This window comes from Aulonocara stuartgranti (genome assembly GCF_965226115.1).
Source record: "Aulonocara stuartgranti genome assembly, chromosome: 17".
NCBI lineage: Eukaryota > Metazoa > Chordata > Actinopteri > Cichliformes > Cichlidae > Aulonocara > Aulonocara stuartgranti.
In genome coordinates this window covers 23230241-23252780 of record NC_138953.1, presented here as the reverse complement: position 1 = coordinate 23252780, position 22540 = coordinate 23230241, and the positions used below count along the sequence as shown (strand labels likewise).

Genomic DNA, 22540 nt, shown 5'->3' with positions numbered 1-22540 from the left:
GCCAAGCTCTGCACAGCATGGAAACAGTCCCCTGCACAAAGGAGAGTAATTACACAAAGATGTCCCTTTCAGACCAACATCATGCTCGACTTTTTAGCCAGTGAACCTACCTGACCAACTCTCCCTAATAATGACCATAATGTATAAGGTGAACTTGTTGTTTTTATTCAGTGTGTGATAAGAAACTGGCAATTGAACCCATAAGGCCATCAGAAACATTTTGTGCAACATAAAAATGATTATGAATCATGGCTGCCTCAGAGACATTTTAGATATTGAGACAGCTGAAGCTTAGAGTGGTTTACAACTAGCTGTACTTCCTAATACGAACATGTTGTGTTGTACAACTGAAACTCACCCCCAACCTGTTGCAGCAAATGGCTGAACCTCCCTGAGCCTGATGCTGTTAAAAGGCAGTTTTTCCTTCCCACTGTCACCAAGTGCTTGGTCATAGAGGGCCATCTGAAAGGGTTTTCTCTGTATTATTGTAGGGTGTTTACTTCATAGTATAAAGCATATTGAATTTTGAATTCCATGTAAAAGTCTGGGTTTCTATTTATTATGCTGCACTGTAACATTGTTTGCATACGGTGTCTTGATTCTCTGTAATTTGCTCGTTATCATCAGAGTGAAATGCAAGACATTCATGCACAACTGTCCTTATTTTCATTTCTTTTTCCAAAACAACAGACCTGCGGCATCTGCATCTGCTGCCCTTGGTACAATAGAAAAACAAGTTCTCCTCTTGCTGCCGTTAAAGTATTGAAGTAAATTAACGCTGTACTACTTCATCACTGATCCTTGGCAGACGAGCTACCTCACCTAAGTAATCCGTTCATTAAAAAAGACGTGTTATTGGTGTGTCTGTCAGTAAATTTCCATATGCCCCACTCATCGCTCCATAACATGCATAACGTTAGGTTTAGCCCTGATGACAGTATGAAGACTCACAGACTTGTGTGTGAAGTAACCCTTCATCCTGTGTGTCATTTGAAATAGAGTAATCTTGGATCTGTCACACTGAAAACCTCCACGGTCTGTGTTTTTTTTTTTTTTTTGTTTTTTTGTTTTTTTTTAAATGGTCTGGTGATCATTATCTTGGTGTGTGTGGTTTCAACATTTGGGTTTTTGCTGATTATAACCGAACCTGTGTTCTAGCTGATTTAACGTTGGTGTACGCTTGTATGGAGGTGGAGAGTTATTCAGACTCTTAAAAAGGATTTTCCACCATAGTGTAATTGGTGTAGGGCTGGTCTAACTATAGGGCAACATTACACTCTTCATCATAACATCCACTTGGAGTTGCATATCTCACAGGTATTGTTTGCTTTCACTATAATGCCCATCCAGACCCAGCTCATTGTTTCCATTGTATTGCCACAACAATTGTTAGCACTACTTTATGTAATTTAAGACTGTTATAATAAAACAAACTATGAATCAGTTTAATGACTATGACTATGAGTAAATGATATGATTGCAACAAGCTCCTGACCTAGGTTGTGTAACTGGTTTAAACTGGAATTATAGTGATATGCTTTTCCTTATTTTCCTTCAGATATGCACTTTTGTTGGACGCTCGTATAACATGGCCAGACTTGAATGATCAGGTCAGTGTCAGGGCAGCAAATCGCTGTGATTTCCTAAACTTTTCTAAACTGTTCGCAGGTTTGGATTGTTAGGTTTGAACCAATTTTCAGCAAAGTTGTAGTGGTGCCAAAATTGTCCAAAACTCAGCTATTCGTTGGAAATCAAATCAAACCTTTTGAAGCGTTAAAGATGGATGTAGCCTCTGCCATGGCACCTATTGGCTTAGGATGTTTTACAGTTGAAGACCCAAGCTGAGTGTTGGATGTGACCAGGGAGAGGTGAGCTTGAACGACTTGTGGTTGACATGTCTGCCAATGAGCCATTGGACATCATCATAAAATGTTTAGTAGGGTCACAGTGAAGCGAAGGTGAATGACATTTTCCTATCGATTTCTATACTATTGGAAGTCTTTGTGTAACCAGGTGAGTCACTGTGTGCTGGTATTTAAATAAATAAATAAATAAATAAAATAAATATATAATATATGCACAGCCATTATGGATATAGTTTAGCCTTAAGCACTAAGGATTTCAGTGGGGGTTTTATTTTTAATGTTTTGCTAGCTTTATTAGCCTGTTTTTAACCATTGTTTACAAGACTGTATACTTTTACCCTTTCACTGGCAACTATTCAACTACTCAACTACTCCTTGTTCTCATATGAGCTTAGCTGTTAGTGTTATCTGGTGGAGTCTGCCCTGGACCTTGTTATTGTTTATTATCTGAAGTAGCTCCATCGAAGACTTGCCTCGTTTCTGTCTCTAATCTAATTTCACCACAACTCGCATGTTTGATTGGCTTAATATCTGCTAGTTAGCGTCACATTTGACTTTTGTGCCATTTTAATCAAAGTCAAGGTCAGGTTTATTTATACGGCACATTTCTAACAGCTCATGCTGCACAAAGTGCTTTACAAACGAAAATGCAACTAAAATAAGTAAAATGCACAACAATGATGGAATAAAATATAAAAGAGAAGGAATAATACCATAAGAAAATAAAAACAACTAAAACAATAGCATCGTCCCAACACTGTGTCCAACATGATCAGGTTGTAGCATGCTTTCCCTGTTCCCCACCAACTCTGTTTATATTCCTGTATTTATGGTGGTCTCCAGCACACTTGCAGCACTAAAATTGAATCCAGCGAACCTACACTCTGGCTTGTGTCACTGCTTAAAAATCTCACTGTTTATTCAGCACAGCATTACTGAAAAGGCTGCTGGATCTTTATTTAACATGCTTCATTTTCACTTTAATCCATCTTATCAACAGTACAACACAAAGCTAACCACAGTTGTGGTGATGGGAATGTACCTGGTCACATGGTGCTCGTGGTGGGCGTATAAATTAGACTGACGCCTACAGTATCTTCAGAAAGTCATAAACATGTGTGCTTACACACCCAACAGGGGCTCAATATAACTTTCCTGGAGGAGGAGTGTTAGACTGCCTGAGGCTGATTTAGTGTTCATGTTTTCAGATATGACTGACTCGCTGTCCTGTTGCTTCATGTGTGACTCGACTGAGGCTGCTGTGGGGGGTTTGCCAGCAGCGAACCTTGTTCCACAAACCTTCATTGCCAGCGTTGTGTTCGTTTGCTTTTGCTTTCTTTGGCCGTGTTTGTCTAAATTATGACTGTGGCTCTCAGAGAGGTTGTAACATCTCATTAGAGGATTTAATGAGGCTGGTTTGTTTGTTTTGTTTGTTTCTTTTGCATGAGAGTTGGCGATGTAGGACTCTGGAAAACTGGTTTGGGGTTCCTGTAGTCTTCCAGCTCCTCAATAAACTTTAAACTTTTAAGTCTTATTGGTGTCTGGGTTTTTAACTGTAACTGTTGATTCAAATCAAGGATAAGCAATGTGACAGGAGATTATATTAGTTTAACCAAAACTATCAGCTATTAAGGTCTTTCCAACCCTGGGAAAATGTGAGAGAGCCCTGAAAAAGCGCTCCGTTTGTGTTCAACATCACAAATTGTCCTCTGGTTGTTGTTTTTCGTTGTAATCAGCGTGACTTTGAAACTAATTTATTTACACAGGCAGCATATTTTGTAACTGCAGCATGGATCCAACCCTTATGCTTCATTTCTAGCACTGCAGTGTAGGACGCAAGTTTACATTTATGGGACATTTGTGGTTGGGCTGTTGATGTCGATGCGATGGTGCACATCAGGTTTAACCCACAGCGTAGGAGTACAAGTCCCCTGGAACCCTATGAAAAAGGTGATAACCATTGCATTTGAACATTTTTGAAAAAATAATTTGTTGTTTTTTTATCACCTAAACCTACCCAATTAATTTACAGTTAAAAACTCCACTAAAAAAACTGTAGCAGTGAGACCATTCACACCACTGCCAACCCTTCAGCTTCCAAATGTGGATGTTTTTTTTTTTGGGGGGGGGGGGGGTGTTTGTTTTGTTTTGTTTTTTTTCCCATTTTGCTTTTTTTTTTTTTTTTTTTTTTTTTTTTTTATGTCCTAAAACATGAAAAGTGTCCAGACGTACTAATCAATAGATGACTATTTCACAAAGTTCTGTCAGATTGGGCATTTCAGTGAATGTCTTGGCCAATAGATGACAAAAAAATAATAAAATAATCAGTAATCAGAAGTACATTTTAACAAATCAGTGAAAAAAGGACAAAAAAACCCTCCATATTGATCAGGTTCATGGGTCAGGCGATAAATGATTTATTCAGTCATCAATAATAACTGAAAATGATATTGAAAGTAATCTGCAGTTTGTTTTCAGTGGAATAAAAGTCTCGAGGGGATCTCTCCATTATCTTTGGCTCGAACACACCTCGTTTGTTTCACTGCCTTCCTCCAAGGTCAGAACTATGAAGTTTCAAAATCTCAGCCCACACATGCTTACTCACTCCCTCCCCCCAACACACACACATGAACACACCTCTTTGGGTCTGTTGCTCAATTCTTCTTGTGCAAAGCCTCGACTTCAGCCAGTGTTCCTGGGAATCGTTACGGTCTTAAAATCAAGAATAATAAGTTCCTAAAAATATATTTTATTTGTGCTGTCATGTGTGGCAAGACCAGAATAGACCAAATTATAATGCATTATTCCAACATCAGTCTTAATTTGTATCGATCGAGGGTTTGTTATAGACACGATTGCTTGTGTGAGTCTTTCCCCAGCAGTTTTCCCCTGTATGTAGCTGTGTTAATGAAAGCCATTTTCAGGCTAATGAGAACATTTCTCAGCAGGCACTTAGCAGTTTGGGCTGATGACCCAAACGGTTAGACAGCAGCGGCGTCATGCTTTCAATGTTGTATTAATCTCCAACGCAACTGTGTCAACAGCCTGAGTGTTAGCGGAGCCTGAGAAGAAAAGCGATTCGGCTTTATTAAACGTGGCGTCAGAATATGACAGCTGCTAACGACAGAAACGGTTTTGATTTATTTCATTTTTTTCTCTACTTTTTCTTTTCCTCACTCCCTGCTTTTTCTTCTAACCCTGTTCCTCCTCCATCTTCTGCACGTCTTTGTCGGTGTTGGGAGCAGAGCGCTCTCCCATCTCTGGGTGGCCTGGTGGTCTCCTCACAGGCTGCTGATTGAGCTGAGGCTTAACTGTGTGTCCTGAACATGTTTTCATGGTGTACTTCCCTGACCGCACTCAGAACGCATTGTCAGCGGTCCAGTTTGGTTCACATCATTGTGCTGAAGTGATGTCTCTGTGTGGTCCTGCTGATTTAGTCTGCAGGTTTTTACCTCTTGGCATGCAGACAATAACATCATTTTCTCTTCTTTCTGACTTATTTCATATTTTGCCTGTTTTTAAACTTTATATTTGAGGTTAAAGCTGAATATTTTACTTATTATCAACTTGATTTTGGTCTATAAATAAGTGTTTGGATTGTATTTAATGATATTCTGACTCTCCTCTCTTTTGATGAGGTTTTGTAATTATCTTTACATTCATTTTAATGCAGATTATTTTTGAGCACGTTTGAATCTTCAAGAAAAAGGCAATAATATCTTTAATGATATCAGAAGAACAACAAAAAGCTAATGTTGCTCAGGTTAGTTTGAGAGTCAAAGTGATACACGTTTAATCACCTGGCAAGCATTTTTAAAGTAACTTTATTTTTTCAGTTTTGTTTCTTTTGTTTTTGTTTATTTAAGCTGAAATTGCTAAAGTTTGCTGGGGGTAGCTGTGTTATTTGCAGCTTCTCCCCCTCCCCTTTATAAATCATGTACATAATATCTTAGCTTTGGGCTGTGTTGAGGAGTAACACTGGATATTTTCACTCTTTTTTTTGAAGAGTTAACAAAGCTTAAAATAACAGCTCAGAGACTGCATCTAGCAGCTTTGTCAGCCTCGAGGCTCTGGAAATCATCCAAAGTGTGAATGAATGATAGCTAGTGGTTATAGAAAATGGATAATTGTGGTTTACAGCTACTCTGCTGGAGCAGCTTTGCAAGTTTCAGTGTTCAAAGTAATCCTTATTTGTCTTATACGTAGCCTTGATGCAGCTTCTCAAATCTTCATCATCTCAGCTCTTAAACGGATGATTTGAACAGCAGGTAGGCGGGGATATCCCCTCACTCTATGACATCATATAAAAACAAGAGTAGAAAAAAACTGTTTAGAGCAGTCTGAATCTCCCCAACCCTTACTGGGATTACTTCTGCATACGTCTGACCTTGAAGCTTTGGTCATGTTTAATATAAGTATCTGACAATGTAATATTACATAGACATGACAGAAATAAAGAAAAGAAAAATACCTCAACATGTATAGATGCACGAGTAACTCTGGAACGTGTGCGTACGACCTGTCTGTTACAGAAGAACAGTATGAGGACGTCTGTGGGACATTTAAGTGATGTTGCACATGCATGTGCACGTGCATTACTGTAGGAATGCTGAGAGGAAAGGTGTGGCTGGGCTCGACTTCCCCCCATGGATCGGCAGGAAGTAACAGAGAGGGAGGCTGTGGAGGGGGGAAATTAATAAAAGGTGCTTTGTTTTGTTTTGTTATCCTAGTAGAAAGTAGCCTCAGCTTTAAAAGAGAGATTGGGAATAAATTTCAGTAGTTGCTGCTAGTTTCTCTTTCTTTTTGTGTGTGCAAAGTTATTGCCAAGTATAGTTGATATAAACGTGTTCACCGTGTGGACTTTTGGTTAATTATTTCAGTTTAGTGGGAAACTAACATGATTTGTAGTCATCGAGTCAGTACAGAAATGTGAAGCTGGCCTCGAAGCAGGCAGAATTAATTTTAAAATACACCGTTTACAGTAAGAAATGAAGGCTCGTTGTTCATTTTTATAACATAAAACCGAATTTCAAACAATCTATGATTAAGCTTCTCCAGAGTGACGCTTGGCGCTTTCTTTAGTCTCATGATGATTTTCAGATGATAATGAAATCTTTAAAGATGTCCCATCAGACTTTAAAAGCTTGTAATGAACATTTATTGCTTTTTTTTTTTTCATTTAAGTTTTAAGAATTTGTTTAGGAAAACACAGGTGACATTAAAACTAGACCACAGATACTGGAGAATCTTCTAGAATCTGGAAAAAGTCAAGAGCTTTCCATGAAAGCGCCAGCACCACTGAAGATAAAGGAGGGATAGAGTTGAGAGAACGATGTAATATATTGCACCTATAGAGGAGTGTCCCGGTGTTAACTCCTGTCAATGTTTTGCTAAACGGACTTGCCTTTAATTATCCCAAACATACAGATCTGAGTCAAAGACAAGGGCAGAAAACTACCCAGCTGTACTCGAAGTGTCTTTGTTGTCCTTTAAAATATAGGTTCAGTTTAGGTGAATGACTGTGTTTAGTCTGCCTGTAGCACCTTTAACACACAAGTGCACAGTGTTAGTCTGAGCTAAGCGTGTTTTATCTACACATGCACACAGTGATGTCATGTGTTTACAGACAGGCGATGCAGACGAGCGTGACGGTGCTAAACAGAGACAAATGGTGTGTGCGCGATAAGATCCAGAGAAAACAAAAGACCAGTTTTCCTTCAGATTACTTCAACATAAAGCCTGATATGACTCTCCCCTTTGAGGGTTTCCTCTGTTCGCGCTTCGTTTTCTGTCTCCTCACTTTTATACAGCCTTTCTCTTCCTTTTCCCTGCTGACTCAGTTCTGTTTTTACACTTGGTCTGATGCACTGATTATTCTTCAAATATAAATACTGCCACTTTGTACTTGGAAAGCATTTTAATAGCCTGTCGTGAATGAAATACGTCACCTGTCTTGATACAATAAACTTAAAAGAACCACAACTTTTCGGTGGTTTAACTGAGCATATTATTGCCTTTATCACCTTCCACCACTCAAACCTCATTTATGCTCCATTAGCAGCATGTTTCTATATAGCTTTTGTCTTTTTCAACCTGTGGACAGAATACACTGTCTTGCATACTCACAGTATTAATAAGACATATCATGTTGATATACAAACTTAATAATATATATTGGTGCCCTGTCTGTTTAAACAAGTAATGCAGGATCTTGGACTTTAGGATTCACTCGTCTGAAAAAAATTCCAACAAATTTGGCCACAAAGCTGGAAAATATTCAGCTTTTAGTGCAAATCAATACTTCTAAAGAAGCAGTTCAGCACTTCTTTAAAACTTCTGTCTTCTGAATTGACGCAGAATCAAGACTTCCCTAGAAAACACTGAAATCACTTCCCACACATACCAACTGTAGACTTCAGTGAAGTGATAAAGGTGGAGCCTGATGTTTAAAGGCCTTTTTGTCCTTCTTTGACTCATTGTGATTAATAATGTCATGGCAGACCTCTTTTTAAAAACCTTCTTTCTGTTCTCCTCTGTCCCTTCAGTGCAGCGTTGCTCTTCCAGCTTTGGTGGGAGTGTTCGCTGCACGCTTAAATTGGACCATGACCTCATTGTGTTGCAGCTCCGCTGTGCTCTGCTTGTCCTGTTTGTTTGGATTGTGGTCACCGTCTCCCTCCCAGTTACCTTTAACCCCGTCTACCCTGCTCAAAGTGGAGAAGCTGACACGCCCACATTCACACACACGCCTGCTTCGTACTAATGTCACTTTAATCCTGCTGTTTCTCTGCTTAAACTGGTTAATTAGGACTTTTATCGGGAAACACATTAGAGGGAAGGTGTGTGGAAGCATTGAATTGACTATTTAAGATGAGGTAAGGACAGCTGATGTAGATCAGCAGGGTTATCTACTGACCTACACGATCTCCCACAAACGAACACAAACTCTGCAGAGTCATGGAAGGAAGGATTCCCCTTGAGGGAGTATTTCTTATCATATCCCCACTCACATCTTACCTTCTCTTTCATTTTTATCCTCTCCGTGTGCACATTGAGATGGCACATAATCTGCTTATCTGTCACTTCCTGCTAATAAGCTTTGACTCGTCTAACCTAGCAACCACTTAAAGGTGAGACCGATGGTGGAAAAACCCCAGCAGGTCAAAATCAACGTCACGACACTCAGGTAGACACAGGTATTACCAAGTAGATGAAAGCATCTGTGAAACAGGGACTCGAACTGTTGTGACTTTGTTTCTGTGCCTGTGTGACTGATCAGATCTGCTTTAATCCCAATGAGTCAGTGTCTGGACTTATTACACAGACAGATTACGATCAACAGGGTGTCAGGAGGTGACTTCAGAGGCGTGTACTGTAAAGTTCAACATAACCAGGCTTTCTTGACAAAACCTAAAACAGGTTTTGTCAAGTCTCTCACAGCACAAAAGGAGTTGTTGACTGAGGTGGAAAACTGAGTATTTGGAGCTTTCAGCAAAAATACCAAATTGAAAGATCAGGTTGGGCAAAGAAATAAAAATAAATAAATAAAGGTTTATTTTATGTGTCACAGATTTAAGAATAAAAACTAATTATTATTATTAAGGATTGTGTTGATCATAGTGTACTAATTAATGAAGGATTATAGCAGTACCACAGTGCTAAAACTGTACATACTTAGGTGTCACTATAGAGGCTGAATAATAGCTCAGTAAACATGCATGCATGATCATTTTTATTATCTTGTTTTGTTGTTTGCAGTGATTTCAAATTGCTTATTTTTATGCAACAACTTGAAACCCCAGAAACCCTCAAAAGGTAAAACAGTAATTTCTTACTTTTGAGAACTCAAACAAATGAAGCTAAAAAACAAGCTAAATTTTCTTTTAATCCATTTAGTGACCTACTTCAACTCATAAACCATCAATAAATGCACGGGATTCATAATTTCAGGCAGTGACCGCCAAGTTCCCCCTGAAAAGATCCCCATATTTTCTTTTGTAATCAGGTAAGCATGCATTAGAAGAGTAAAGTAAATGTAGCTGCAGAGAAGTAAATCTGTCAGATTAGTGTTATCCTTAAACATAAAGCACTTTAGCGCGGACCTAAACTGGCGTTGCTGTTTTTTCTCAGAGCCATAAACCTCAGTGTTTGCACATGCTGTATTGGCACCTTGTCTTTACTTTGAGCACTGTGTGCGTGTGTTATCCATATAAGGGTGTATGTGCCTTCAAAGCCTGCCTAGATTCTGCTGTGCGTGCGTGCGTGTGTGTGTGCGTGTGTGTGTGTGTATGTGGTTTTTAATAGATGCTGCGGAGAGCTGCACTATGCCCATGTAAGCTCAGACTGCTGGGGAATTAAAGTCTGTCTAGAGCATCTGCACTGGCACTCTCATATATAAACAGAAAATAATAGAAATCAGGTTTAAATTCTGCTTTGAACATCTGGAATCCACTGCTTTGAGACTTAAAGTTGTAGCTTTAAAAAATTATGTGACTTGGAGTAAAAAAACAACATCTGTGGAGAGGAGCTGATTATTTACTCCGTTGTTCTATAATCTGCTGATAATTTTTTGACATTAAAATTTGAAGATGTCAAGTTCTCGGCCACACAATTAATTGGTTTTATTATAGGAAGACAATGTTTGGCTTTTTAAAGAGTTTAGATGAGCTGCAGTGAGCTTTCGATAAGTCAAAGCGGTTAGACCACAAAGGCCAGGCAGAACATCCATAGGATTTACCCCCTTATAGTTCTTATAAAGGAGGATGCTGCTCTTAGAGGATAAGATGATTTTTGTTTTACATGTTAAAATATTTTTGCCATTTTAAGATGGGAGTCTTTGGATATTGATTCACTTTAGAGTTATCCTAAAGTGGCAACTAGAGGAACTGCAGTCTATAGCCCTTATATGTAAGTTGTTGCTTGGGTACTTCCCCTGAGCCCCAATTGTAACACATGGAGGCTTTCCTGAAAGGTTTAAGGAAACATTTAAACCTTCCTCGTGGTCATTTATAACTCCAAAACATCAGTATTCAGGTTTAAAGTGGGTAACAGCTGTTATTTGAGCTACATATGAATCACTTTCTTACCTCTGAAAAGCGGCCATGTGTCTTCAGAGGCTTCTAGAAACCATTTTATTTGGCTCTGAGGTCAACATCCCTGACTTTACAACCCATTATGTAACGTATTTGTTTCATGTGACCTGAATTACAGTTTTACGCACGTAGCCTGCAGTTACATATAATGCATTCTCATTTAGGATTCATTAAAAGGGTTTGGATGTGTATGTTTGTGTTCTCATATTGGTTCTTTTTGTCTTTATTGTGAACATTTCCTATCAGCTGACCTAAGTTTGGACCTTCCCCACCCTCTGGCCTCCCCCTATCTTCTAGGGTTATTTATAAAACCACAGTGCTGATGTGTGATCTGCGACTCTCACAGTGAGGTCTGTTGTGTGGCTGACTTGTCAAACATACATGCCACACACATCACAGGCTGTTTGAATCGGTTATGCATGCTCTTCAAGTCCACGTGGCCTCCGGTCAGTCAGACGAGACGTCTCTCTCCTTAAAAACACTTTTTTTTCTCTTTTTTTTTTTGTGCTGTTTTGTTATATTTTCAAATGCAATTCTCATGAAGTGTTAGCTCTTTCCTCCAGGATGTTTTAGTCTAAAATTAGGAGTCAGTCGCTTATCATGAGACCTACACTGATGTAAAAAGGTGTTTTTGTCATGTACTCGCCCTCCAGTCAGAGCTGTTAGTTTAAAAATAAATAAAAAAGCAGACGCTTGACACCTGTTCCTGTTTATATTCACAGGAAGGTATATTTTGACAAAATATATTCATGACAAATATAAGTGGGGATTACATTTTGTCTGTTGCAGAGCACTTATATCAACAAACATGATCTTAACAAGTTTACTCTTCTCAAGCTGATATGTAATAAAAAAAAAAAGCTGGCTTGTTGCACGTATAAAACTGGGCTAAATATGATTGGGTTTAATACTATTAAATAGCTTTATTTATTCATTTATCCATCCATTTTCTGCCTGGGAACACCGGATAACCAGATTATATCATCAAAATTTAATAAGCATAGTATAAAAATCAGATGATAGAGGTTAAAAAAATGCTTGATTTGATTTATGTTAGCATGACTTATTTGTTCGAATCCTTTTTTTTTTTTAATTTTTTTGCATGATGAGAAAAATATGAAACTCTACACATTTCGAGCTGTCGGGGTGCTCGTTGCTTTCCTTAATGAACTTAAACAGAAACGAGGATTGTGCAGAAGCAGAGCTTCTTCTTGGCAGCTCTACACTCACCCTGAGCACCTTGGAGCTCTGGTTATCTGTTTTAAGGCTTGTTTATAAAGAGATCTTTTTGGTTTTAAAGTTGTCTCACCCACTTGAAACCAACAAGAGATACAGTACATTATGTCAGAGTAATGTGCACAGCTTTGTAGTATTGCCGTGTATCATCCTGTAAAATCAGAAAATAAAACGCTGGTTCTTGATTTGGATTAGAAAGAATTATTCCCTCCCTCGTTTTTGTGTCCCACTGCTGTTGTCTAAACAGAGGATGTATTGTTTTAATAGTCCTGGCTGGTTTGTGACTTATCATGTCGCGTTTCCTTTCCTTCTTTGTCCCTTTTCTTCTAAGGATGTGGAGAAGGAGAGAGAGTTGCGGACAGAGTTCAGCAAAGAGGAAATCTGGCAGAGAATCGAGCAGTACAACTTGCTAACCAAAGACCACCTTAAAATGACGCTGGTGAGTATAATATGCACACACGCACACACACTCACGCAAACACACCTTTTTAAAAAACAAAACCCATCAACCAGGGCTGTCTTAATGGTTCCACGCTCCAGACTCCTGCAGAGCTGTGCAGGCTCTAAATCTCAGATTTTGAAGTTTATAATGTTGCTGTGTTACTTCTGCCTCCCTCCTGCTCCCAGCATTCCTCAGTGCTCGCATCAGAGTGATGTGATGTTATTCCTGCTATTGTTCTCGCCCCGCAGTGTTTTCATTGGCAGCGTGACAGGTGTCTGAAGTTGTCTCTCTCCACTTCAACTCAGAGTGAATTTCAGTAGAAATGAGAGATGTCAGGTGAAACTGGGGTTTTCTGGCCGTTAAAGCACCACATGAAAGAATGCAAGCATTTTTGAAGGAGCGGCAGGTTACAGAGGATGTTTCCTGAGGTTTTTTTCCCTTAGTCATGGAAAATCATCTATTTTCAGACAAGGAGTTAAGCTGACCGCACTCTTAACAGATGGGAAACGGCACATCTAAAGGCCAGTAGATTCTAGTCTGACACTCAGAGGGGAGCCCAGACATAATAACTGAGTCTGTCCACTAAAAATCACATTTTAACTGGCCAATAAAAAGTTTACATTCATTTATACATTTGAATATATGAGTTTTTAGAATATAAAGACAATAAATGGACAAAAAAGCTGCATAGACACATAATATCAGCTTATATTGGTCACTCATGCCCAAATCAGCATGTATGTAATGAGATCAAATGCCATACTACTAGAGCATTATATAAAGATTAAAACAAAGTGTTGTCTAAGGCTAATCTGTGCAATTTTCCAGTTGATAATAAAGTCTGTTGGGAACTTGAGCTACCTTTAAACACTCCATTGTTAATTACTTGTCATTGTTTTGCTTTTTTATAACTGAGAAAAAAGACAAACTCACTGATTAAGGAAATAATGATGATACTTTCCAAAATATTTTATGCTGAAATGAGTCATAACTCAAAGTGGGTGTATTCACAAGATGCTCATCGTGAAACTTTAACTTTCACAGTCAGTTTGTTCCACAGTCATTATAATAATGTCTGTAAATGGGTTTCAGAGCTCACATTCAATCCTTTAAAAAAAAAAAAGTCTAAATGTTTATTTTCATTTATATTTTTAAAAAAACTGAGAATATTTGTTACTTTTGCAGTTAATAGATCATCAGGACAGTTTAGAGCCGATTGCTCTGCATATTTTAAGTAGTGAGTGGATGAATGGGTAGTTTCACTATGAGAAGCCTGCATGTTTCTGTTTCAGCACACCTTTTCTGTCCAATTTCCGTCTTCATTCTTTAGGATTTGTCTTTCTTGTTCATCCCGTTTTTGTCTTTTTATCATTCCATCTTTGACGTCTACTTGTTTTTTTACTTCTCTTCATTCTTGGCCTCTTTGTCTACTCGTGACCTTCACACACACTCCTCCCAGCCCCATATGGAGTAATGAGATTAAGATAGTCTTCCTCCATCTGGGGCCATCTGTCCTGCAGGTCACACTGGGCTTATTGGGTGAACTGGGCTCACTTAGAGAGATCATGTAGCAGCTACCATAGTGGCCACATTAAAACATTAACTCTGTCTCTGTCAGGGTGCGGGCGGTGTGTACACGGGTTTCATCAAGGTCCAGATGGATTTGCGGAGGCCAATGACGGTGCAGGGAAGTCAGACAAGAGCTGGGGAGGCCTTCTATCTGCCCCAAGGAGTCTCCAACACCCTTCATGTCAGCTCTAAAACCACAGTCAAAGAGGTTGTTAATACACACGCAAACACACATGTGAACACACTGCAGCCTGCTTAATAGGTTAATTAAGATTTGATGACAGACCGGTTGAAGTCGAGAGACAGACAGGGCTAAGTTCATTGATTTCACTCAGTTTTGTATGTTCTTTATCCTTTTAAGCAATAAATTAACGACAAAGCAACACAAAAATCTTCTAGAAGAGCTGTCAAAGTAATATTGACGGGTGTTTTTCTTTCTCGCGTGTCTTCAGGTGATCGTCGGCTTGCTGAGCAAATTCACAGTTGCAGACAACCCGGCTAAATATGCCCTGTACAAGAGATACCGGCGGGAGGAGCAGGGTAAGACTGGGTGTGAGAGACGGGGTTTCATGCCACTATTGCCACGCTCGGTATGAGGTGTGTGTGTGTGTGTGTGGGCCTCACCCTCATGTTGGATGCCAGAGGCTCTCCCTACTATAACAGCTCACCAGGGATACCCACACATGCAGATATAAATACAGCGCACATCCATGCTGTGAATGAGCAGCTGTTACAGGCTGTTGGGTGTCACACGATGTCTTTCAGTGAGGAGAAGACAGTTTATTAACCTTATGCATTGATTTAAAACTATAAACACAACCTGCAGATGCTTGTTTGAAGCTTGTGAGTCATTTCAACTCAAATTTTTATAGATTTAGAGTGTTTTTGTGTGTTTTCTCCCCCTTCTTTAAACGCTCCTGTTCTGGTTTGCATTCATGACTGGAGACGTATAGCTAATAAAAGACAGAGTCTAGACAGACGCCTGACTGCAGACACTTGAGGACTTTTAATGAACTTGTCTGGTGTTTCAGGAGAAAAGTTAAGTGTCTGAGATTTAACTGCGGTCTGGAAATGTAGAAACATCTTCGACTTTGTTTCAAATTGAGACGAGACGACTCACGATGTGGTCGAGGAGAACTTGGATATGTAAAGAAGAGAATCATTTGAACCAAAGCTTGTAGGGATGTACAGGGTGCAGAAACATCTCCTTCAATTGTTTTGCTTCTGCTCACTGTTTTTTCTTTAGCTCTTTGCTTTTATTTTAATCCCTTCTGAAAGTTAGAAATCCTTAAATTGTAAATCTTCTAAACCAATAAATGATGGTCAACATACAAATATGCAGAATTTGTTAGGAAGAGACAAAAGATGCAATTGTAAGCGACACACAGAGTCAGACTGTTTTCATCGCTGTCGGTTAGTACTGCTTTGTCAGAAAACCGGTCTTTGTTGTGTGTGCTGTGGCATGCATTAAGGCAGAAGTGATGCTGATTGGTCACTCCTTTGAGATTTTGTTAACGAGCAGGGTTACTGGTATGCCAGTGAGGGTTTTAACCCAAACTGCAATCTTTTCCTAACCCTAACTAAGTAGTTCTAAAACACAAAGTGCTCAAAAGGAGTAGAAACCAGAGTCTTCTGGCTGTTAACCCAAGAAACGATGCCCCCAGCACTCTCCAACCTCCTTACAAGGACTTTGCATCTTTGTTAAACATGAGCAATACTTTTGGGGCCAGAGGGCTAAAGGGCACCTTGCAGAAGGAACATCACAAAGTGTCACTGGGCTGAGAACACACTGATGAAGCAGGAGGTCTGTAAACGAATATACACACTACCCTGACATCCTAATTACACCGTAAGCCCTGAAAAATCGGCTTTTGTCCTCGGTTGCTGTCAGCAGACAAACCGATGAGTTTTCAGATTGAGGTTTGGAAATATGTGAATGTCAGAATAATCAAGCCTCTAGCACCTTCTACATCTTTTGCAGATGTAAATACATTGCTGGCAATAACAGAATCTGTCCCTCACTGTCTGTTCCTGTAAACTACCGCATGGTAATATGGCGCTCCCATCCTTTCATCCTTTGCCAAATCCATTTATATGTGCACAGAGGAACAGCTGCCTGTGGTTGCATGCAGCGTGCATACTGTACAGACTAATTAAATCTGTTTGTGTGTGTGTGTGTGTGTGTGTTTTGCAGTTTATACATGCAAATTGGCGGATGCCGAGAAGCCGTTGTTTCTTCGCCTGGTGGCGGGACCCGACCCAGACCTGCTCAGCTTTGTCCTGAAAGAACAGCAGACGGGAGAAGTCATGGTAACACTGATTATCACCACATTTCAGCTTTATTGACATCTTCCTGGCCTCTGTGCTCTTTCGTCTCCGAGTTCAGCCATTCCCAAACGAGACGCTGCTGTGGCCCATTTCAAAACTTTAAACTCTAATGCACAATTCTTTTGTGTTTTCATTTGATTTAGATCTTCTGAGGATTTACTTATTGAGGCTGACCTGCCATAAACTGTTTGATCTCAAGTATCTCCCAGCATTTGCTCTTAACAAACCTATGAGTTTATGATTTTTTTTTTTAAAAAGACAGAAAATGAACAAGTACCTTTTTTTTTTTTTTTTAATATCCCCATGACTTAAATATTCAATCGCAATTTTTAAGCAAAAATGACAAAAACTGGCAAAGAAAGTGACTGTAAATTAATTCTGTAGTACCTTTACAGCCCAACAGGGGGCCACAGTGTTTGGCAATCACCATCCTAGTCTTTTTTCCCCGTTCCTTTTAAATCTTTTACTTTAAGTTATCATTGTACATTATTGTTATCATTCTATATTCAAACCTAGCAGCTGACTATTTAAAAAAAAAAAAGAATTGTTTTCCTAGTGAAACTTCTACGACAAACTTTTTAAAAAACGTGTTTTTAAAAAGTAGTAAAGGTGCCATTGTTGTTATCCCAAGATGGATGCTACGCATAAAAAGAGAAATAACCACTCCTACTGTACTATCAAGCATCATCCATAGACATATACTTTATCAATTAAAAAGGAAAAAACAGAACTGAGCGAAGTTTTCTTGCTTTTCTCCTCAGTGGGATGCCTTCTCCATCCCTGAGCTGAAAAACTTCCTGCGGATCCTTGAAAAGGAGGAACAGGAGCAGAAGGACGCAGTAATTCGTCGCTATGAAACCTACCGGCAGAGACTGCAGGAGGCACTGCTGGAGGTCAGGGGGCCTTCTTAAGAGGATATAACCTCCTTGAAAAAGGACTACTGCCCCCTAGAGGGACGAAGGGGATGTTTTGTTTTGTTTTTCATTTTTAATCTCCTGGTGTACATTTTGATGGAGGGAGGGATGTGAACACAGAATCGGGAGAGAGGATCCAGCACCTGGAAGAAGGGATAATAAAGGATGACAAGAGGACAGAAAAAAGAGACTGCAAATAAAAAAGACGAACAGACAGAATTTTGGTTGCTGGATTCAAGATTTCAAACTGCTTCCCGCTCGGCTCCGTCTGCCTGCAAACACCAAAGATTCACTCACTGTGCCATATCCGTTCATCCTCTTCCCTGTTCGCCGTCCATCCCTCTCTTCTTCTTCTTCTCTCACTCTGTCCTGCTGTCACATAATTTATGCAGTTCATCCTTTTTGTTTCCCTCACCTTTTTATCCTTTGAACTTGTGAAAGACTCAAGGCCATATGTTGAATTATTTTTATTTAACTTGTGTGTTTTAAAGGTCTGTACATTTTTTTTTTTTTAATTTATATGGGTGAAGCTTTTTATTGCTTTTTGTTTTTCTTTTTAAAACAAAGTCTTATTTTTGTTTTATTGTAGAGGCGGAGCAACAATCTGCTTGTTGACACAGATGCTGAGAATAGTTTTTTCAGACTTCAGCAGGACACAGAAAATCCAAACATCAGAGCATGACAGACCATTTTAAAAAAAGTTATTATCATAAAATGGAGTTATTTTAACTCACAGTAGTTGTAAAAGTAAATACTGATTCCAATAATAATAGCTCTAATTACAAAGAATGAAAATGGATTGGAGTTCTTCTGGATTTATCCGTTCCAAAAACATGTCCAATCAAAATATATGAATCTGAGAAGAAATTCTTATTATATTCGTTATCCATTTATATGGAATTTAATTATCTGTTCATATTTTTTGGCACATTTAGGACTCCATAAAAGCCAGCCTGAGATTGTTTGCATGAAAGAAAGGAGAAATGAAAGGTGATGTAACGGAAAACAGATGCAGGAACTCTAGAGAGATTTTTAATAGGAAGAGTAAAAGAACGATAAGATGAGTCTTAACTGGAACTTAACAGGAAGTAGTTTAGTTTTGGTTGCAGTTTGTAAAAAACTAAAAAAAAAACGCTGTTTGTTTTTTCATGTGGAGTGAAGATGAACTGGTGGGATCTGAAGCCTTTGTGTTTTTTCCACCACCAGCAGAGTTTCGTGAACCATGAGCTGAATAGACTAAAGCAAACTGCTTGAACTTTGACCCCCCCCCCACCATGTGGTCAGTGTGGAGATTTGACAGGTTTCTGGAAGTTGACTGAGCGGTTCAGAGGAAGTAGAAAAGAAACATTAGATGCAGGAAAGACAAAAACTAGGGGAAGATAAATGGCACGAGGAGCTAATACATGGGAAAGACTGTCATACAAGCAATGTGACCGTGGCCTTGAGGACCGTGACGGGGGTTTCCTCCAACCGCAAGTCACTTTGATTAACTGCTTGTTCACTTTTTGCATCACGTGAGCTCCTCGAATCAATGAGTGCAAGAAAAGGAGGTCTGTGAGTGCTGATAGCTGCTGAGACCAGAGAGGAAAAACAGCGGCATTGTGTGCGTTTCAACCCGTCTGTCAGCAGGCATTCATTTAAAACGCAACTTTTTGATACACTTATCTTGAACTAAAATGTGCAGCCTTGACCTCATAAACCTCTCTTAAGGATAAAATAAGAGTGGGACACAAATCAAGGCACGCAGGACTGTAGTAAACATGAGGGTTTAAAGGCAGAAAAACTAAAGAAATGCATCAGAGTGCAAAAGAAGGCTCAACGAGAAAAGGGTTTTCTTAAGAAAAGGCCTTAAAAATCTGTGATATATATATGCAATATTTTTTGTGACAATGTAATCTATCAGTTAAAAGTCAAAGAGGCTTTTTCTTGTTTGCGTGGAATTTTTTTATTTATTTTTTTTTGGGGGGGGGGGGGGGTAATTTTAAAGAAAACAGTCAATAATCTGGACAAACAAGTCAAAACATTAATGTTCATTGCATTTTATCTTTATGTTGCAAAATGCTGTTTGCTGTTTGAGCTGCAGGTACTAAATGATGTCAAACTGAAGGTGCTGCAGGGCGTTTCTGTAGGAGACTGTCGCCATCTAGTGGTCAAACACGCCAACTGTTCTCTTGCTTCTGTGTCAAACTTGATTTATCTTATAGAGTTATTTTGTTTTTATTTTTGTTATAACCAAAGATATTTTTTTGTGTTGTTGCCTGGAGCAAAACATCTATTAGGGGCCTCATCCCACCAGAGGGAAAAACATACAGTATATATAGTTTAGAGGTTTTATTTAAAGGGGTTTTAACCCCAGTTTCTTCTATTATTAAACACTGGGTTAATATTATGGAAGCAAAAAAGGGCCTTTAGAATTTAAATTAATTAATTTTATATATAATCTCTGGGTTATCATGGGCAAAAGTCCAGCATTATAAACTTTAACACGCAAGGTTTAAAAGAGAAGGCGGCCAACTGGAATATGTTAGAAAATGTTGGATTATGGGAAATGTAGTATCTATTGATTTGGAGCATTTCTTGGTAAAAGTTGAAACACCCTGACCCTTTCCTTCTCAGAATATCAGCATTTTTTTTTAAATTCCTTTTTCAGTGTCTTGTAGAAATTCCCAACTTTTATGTAATTTCCAAAGACAAAACTCATTTAATAACTTAATGGTTACATGTAAATACAAGAAATTAAAATTTGGAGGTCTTTTTAAATATTAATTAATTAATATTAATTAATTTTTAGTATGTCATTTGAAAACTTTGAGTATATAATTTTAATTATTGGTGGTTTTACTTTTTCAAGGTTAACAAATTCAGAAAACAAAATACAATTATTTTGGCCCTCTTTTGCTTCCATACTTTATAGTTGAAAGTGATGCGAAAGTCTGAATGGAAACAGTAACTGAATCTTGAAGCCATGTTGTTGCTTTTTGTGTATCTCATAAACAACTTTAGCTGTTAAAACACATCATCCCCGACTATTTGCATGAAATTTAATTTTTGGGGCACTTTAACTTTGAATTCAGGGAAAACGGGTTTTTAAAATTTAATTTTTTCTCCTGTGTACCGTGATCACATGCTCTACTTTATCTTAACATCTAACACACTATAATCTTATTATTCTTTTTCTGTTTTAACTGATGAAAGTATAGTGTGGCAGAAGTCGACGATTGTGAGGTCATTTAATAAGTTTTGGTCTCAGTGAGCTTCCGTAGGATTTCGCTCAGAGTTGGCTGTGAAATATTTTGCTTACTGTAAACAATCCTGGGCTGTTCAACATTAAAAGCATGCGTTATTTTAGATAAAACAGCAGTCGGACAGCGTCTGGAAAATAGTTTTCAGATGCCGTGTACCTGCTGCTGATAGAAATTAGGATTTCTGAGGAATTATGTCATGGAAAGCTTTTTGGGCCAGTAGTGTTCATGTATGAAGATCAGATATAATACCTTGTATGTATTCAGAGATGTTGTTTTTAAGGCTGTTCAAACATACCTAGAGTCTGATAGCGTGCAAACCATTGGCTCCTTAGTCTTAATTGAAATATTCTTATACTTTCTGTCATTTTACACTATTTAAACCTGTTTTCCTTGTTAGCATATGTTTTATTTCTTTAGATGTTGCTGAAATTTGACTATTGTTCTGATTGTTAGGCTAATTTGGATTAATTCTTTATAAAAACATCACAAAATCATCAAGCCTGTTGAATGTTAATATTTTTACGCTTCATGCGTATTTAAGAGCTTTCAGCCTTCCCTTTGCTTTTCTTTGAAACTAGCTTCACATTTTCACTTTTAGTATTTTTTTGTCCCCAAACTGGATATAAATTTATATAGGATAATATAGTGTAAAATGACAGCTCAGAAAACATTCACGAACTTTACATGTAAGAATATGTATTACTTCATTGTTTTAAATCTTTAAATCTTGTTCTTTAAAGACAAACGAAAAAACCCAAACAAACTAAACTAAATTTGTTCACAAGCTTAATTTTCTGAGCAGTTTTGAAGCTTCTCTTCTCAGATTTGTGCGCTTGGGTCTGAGGTTTGAACATCCACAAACTGTTGTGTTAAATGCCAAAGACCTGTGTTGTTGAAGCTCTTCCTGATTTTTCCCAGTGATGCTGTTTTTGTTGTTGTTGTTGTTCACCCAGACTCACTATAGAGAAGCGATACACCTTTTCAGGTTTATGACGAGCTTGAAAACACAACGCTAACTCTGTTGTTCTACACTTGAGTTAAAAAAAAAAAAATCTAAAGGGTTTTCTGGGTAAAGGTTTCAGATCTGAGCTGCAGTTGGAGCTCGGTCTGAAATGTCCCGATCTCTGTGCCTTTGTACAGTTCAACAGCTGCGGGCAAACCTGAAGGAGAGGCTGAAGGTCTCATCGTGTTCTCTCTCCGTAGGCTGAGGCGGGTTTATTTTTGTAGGTGATTTCAATCGTTACCAAATGTGGCCTTTCCTCACGGCAAGGCGGGCTTCATCTATTAAAGGTGAAATTATAAAAGAAACTTAAAGGGTTGTGTGATTTTTGTCTTCTGTTTCAGTTGTTTACTCATTATTTTACTCAGTTTTACTAAGAATGTGACCCCATTCCTTTTGAATTATCTGAGCGTACCTACTTGTTCTTCAAATGGTCTCACTTCAGACTTTTTATTTACAAATAAGCCATGTTGTTCAGGGCTGTGGACAAGTATTTGTCCACTTCCTGATTTCTTTGGGGTTTTTTGTGTGTATTTGTCACACTTAAATGTTTTAGATCAGGGGTGTCAAACTCAATTGCACAGGGGGCCAAACCTCAAGGCACACTTTAGGTCGTGGCCCAGTTAAGAAAAACATTCATTGAACACACTAAAACAATGTTTTTCTTTAAAACATAAATATGAATAAAAACACTGGAATATAATTCAAGAATAAATAAACTTTAACTTTAAATATTTTGCTCTCCATAAAAATATATCCTGTCAAAATTATGCAAGTTTGAAATATGAACATGCTGCCAAAACCCCAGAAAAAATAAATGAAAACATATACAAGGTTCGAGCCGCATGCAGA

General features: G+C 38.5%; 1 protein-coding gene across 1 annotated transcript in view; it reads left to right on the top strand.

Annotated features, from left to right (window-relative positions):
* The window catches only part of rassf3 (Ras association domain family member 3), a 74431-nt gene extending 52435 nt beyond the window's left edge, over positions 1-21996 (top strand). Inside the window, exons 3-7 of the mRNA XM_082510706.1 lie at positions 12522-12629; positions 14251-14409; positions 14654-14741; positions 16396-16511; positions 17291-21996. Coding sequence (XP_082366832.1) covers positions 12522-12629; positions 14251-14409; positions 14654-14741; positions 16396-16511; positions 17291-17440 — 621 coding nt within the window. The 3' untranslated portion in view covers positions 17441-21996. The remainder of the gene's footprint in view (positions 1-12521; positions 12630-14250; positions 14410-14653; positions 14742-16395; positions 16512-17290) is intronic.
* Positions 21997-22540: the final 544 nt, after the last annotated feature.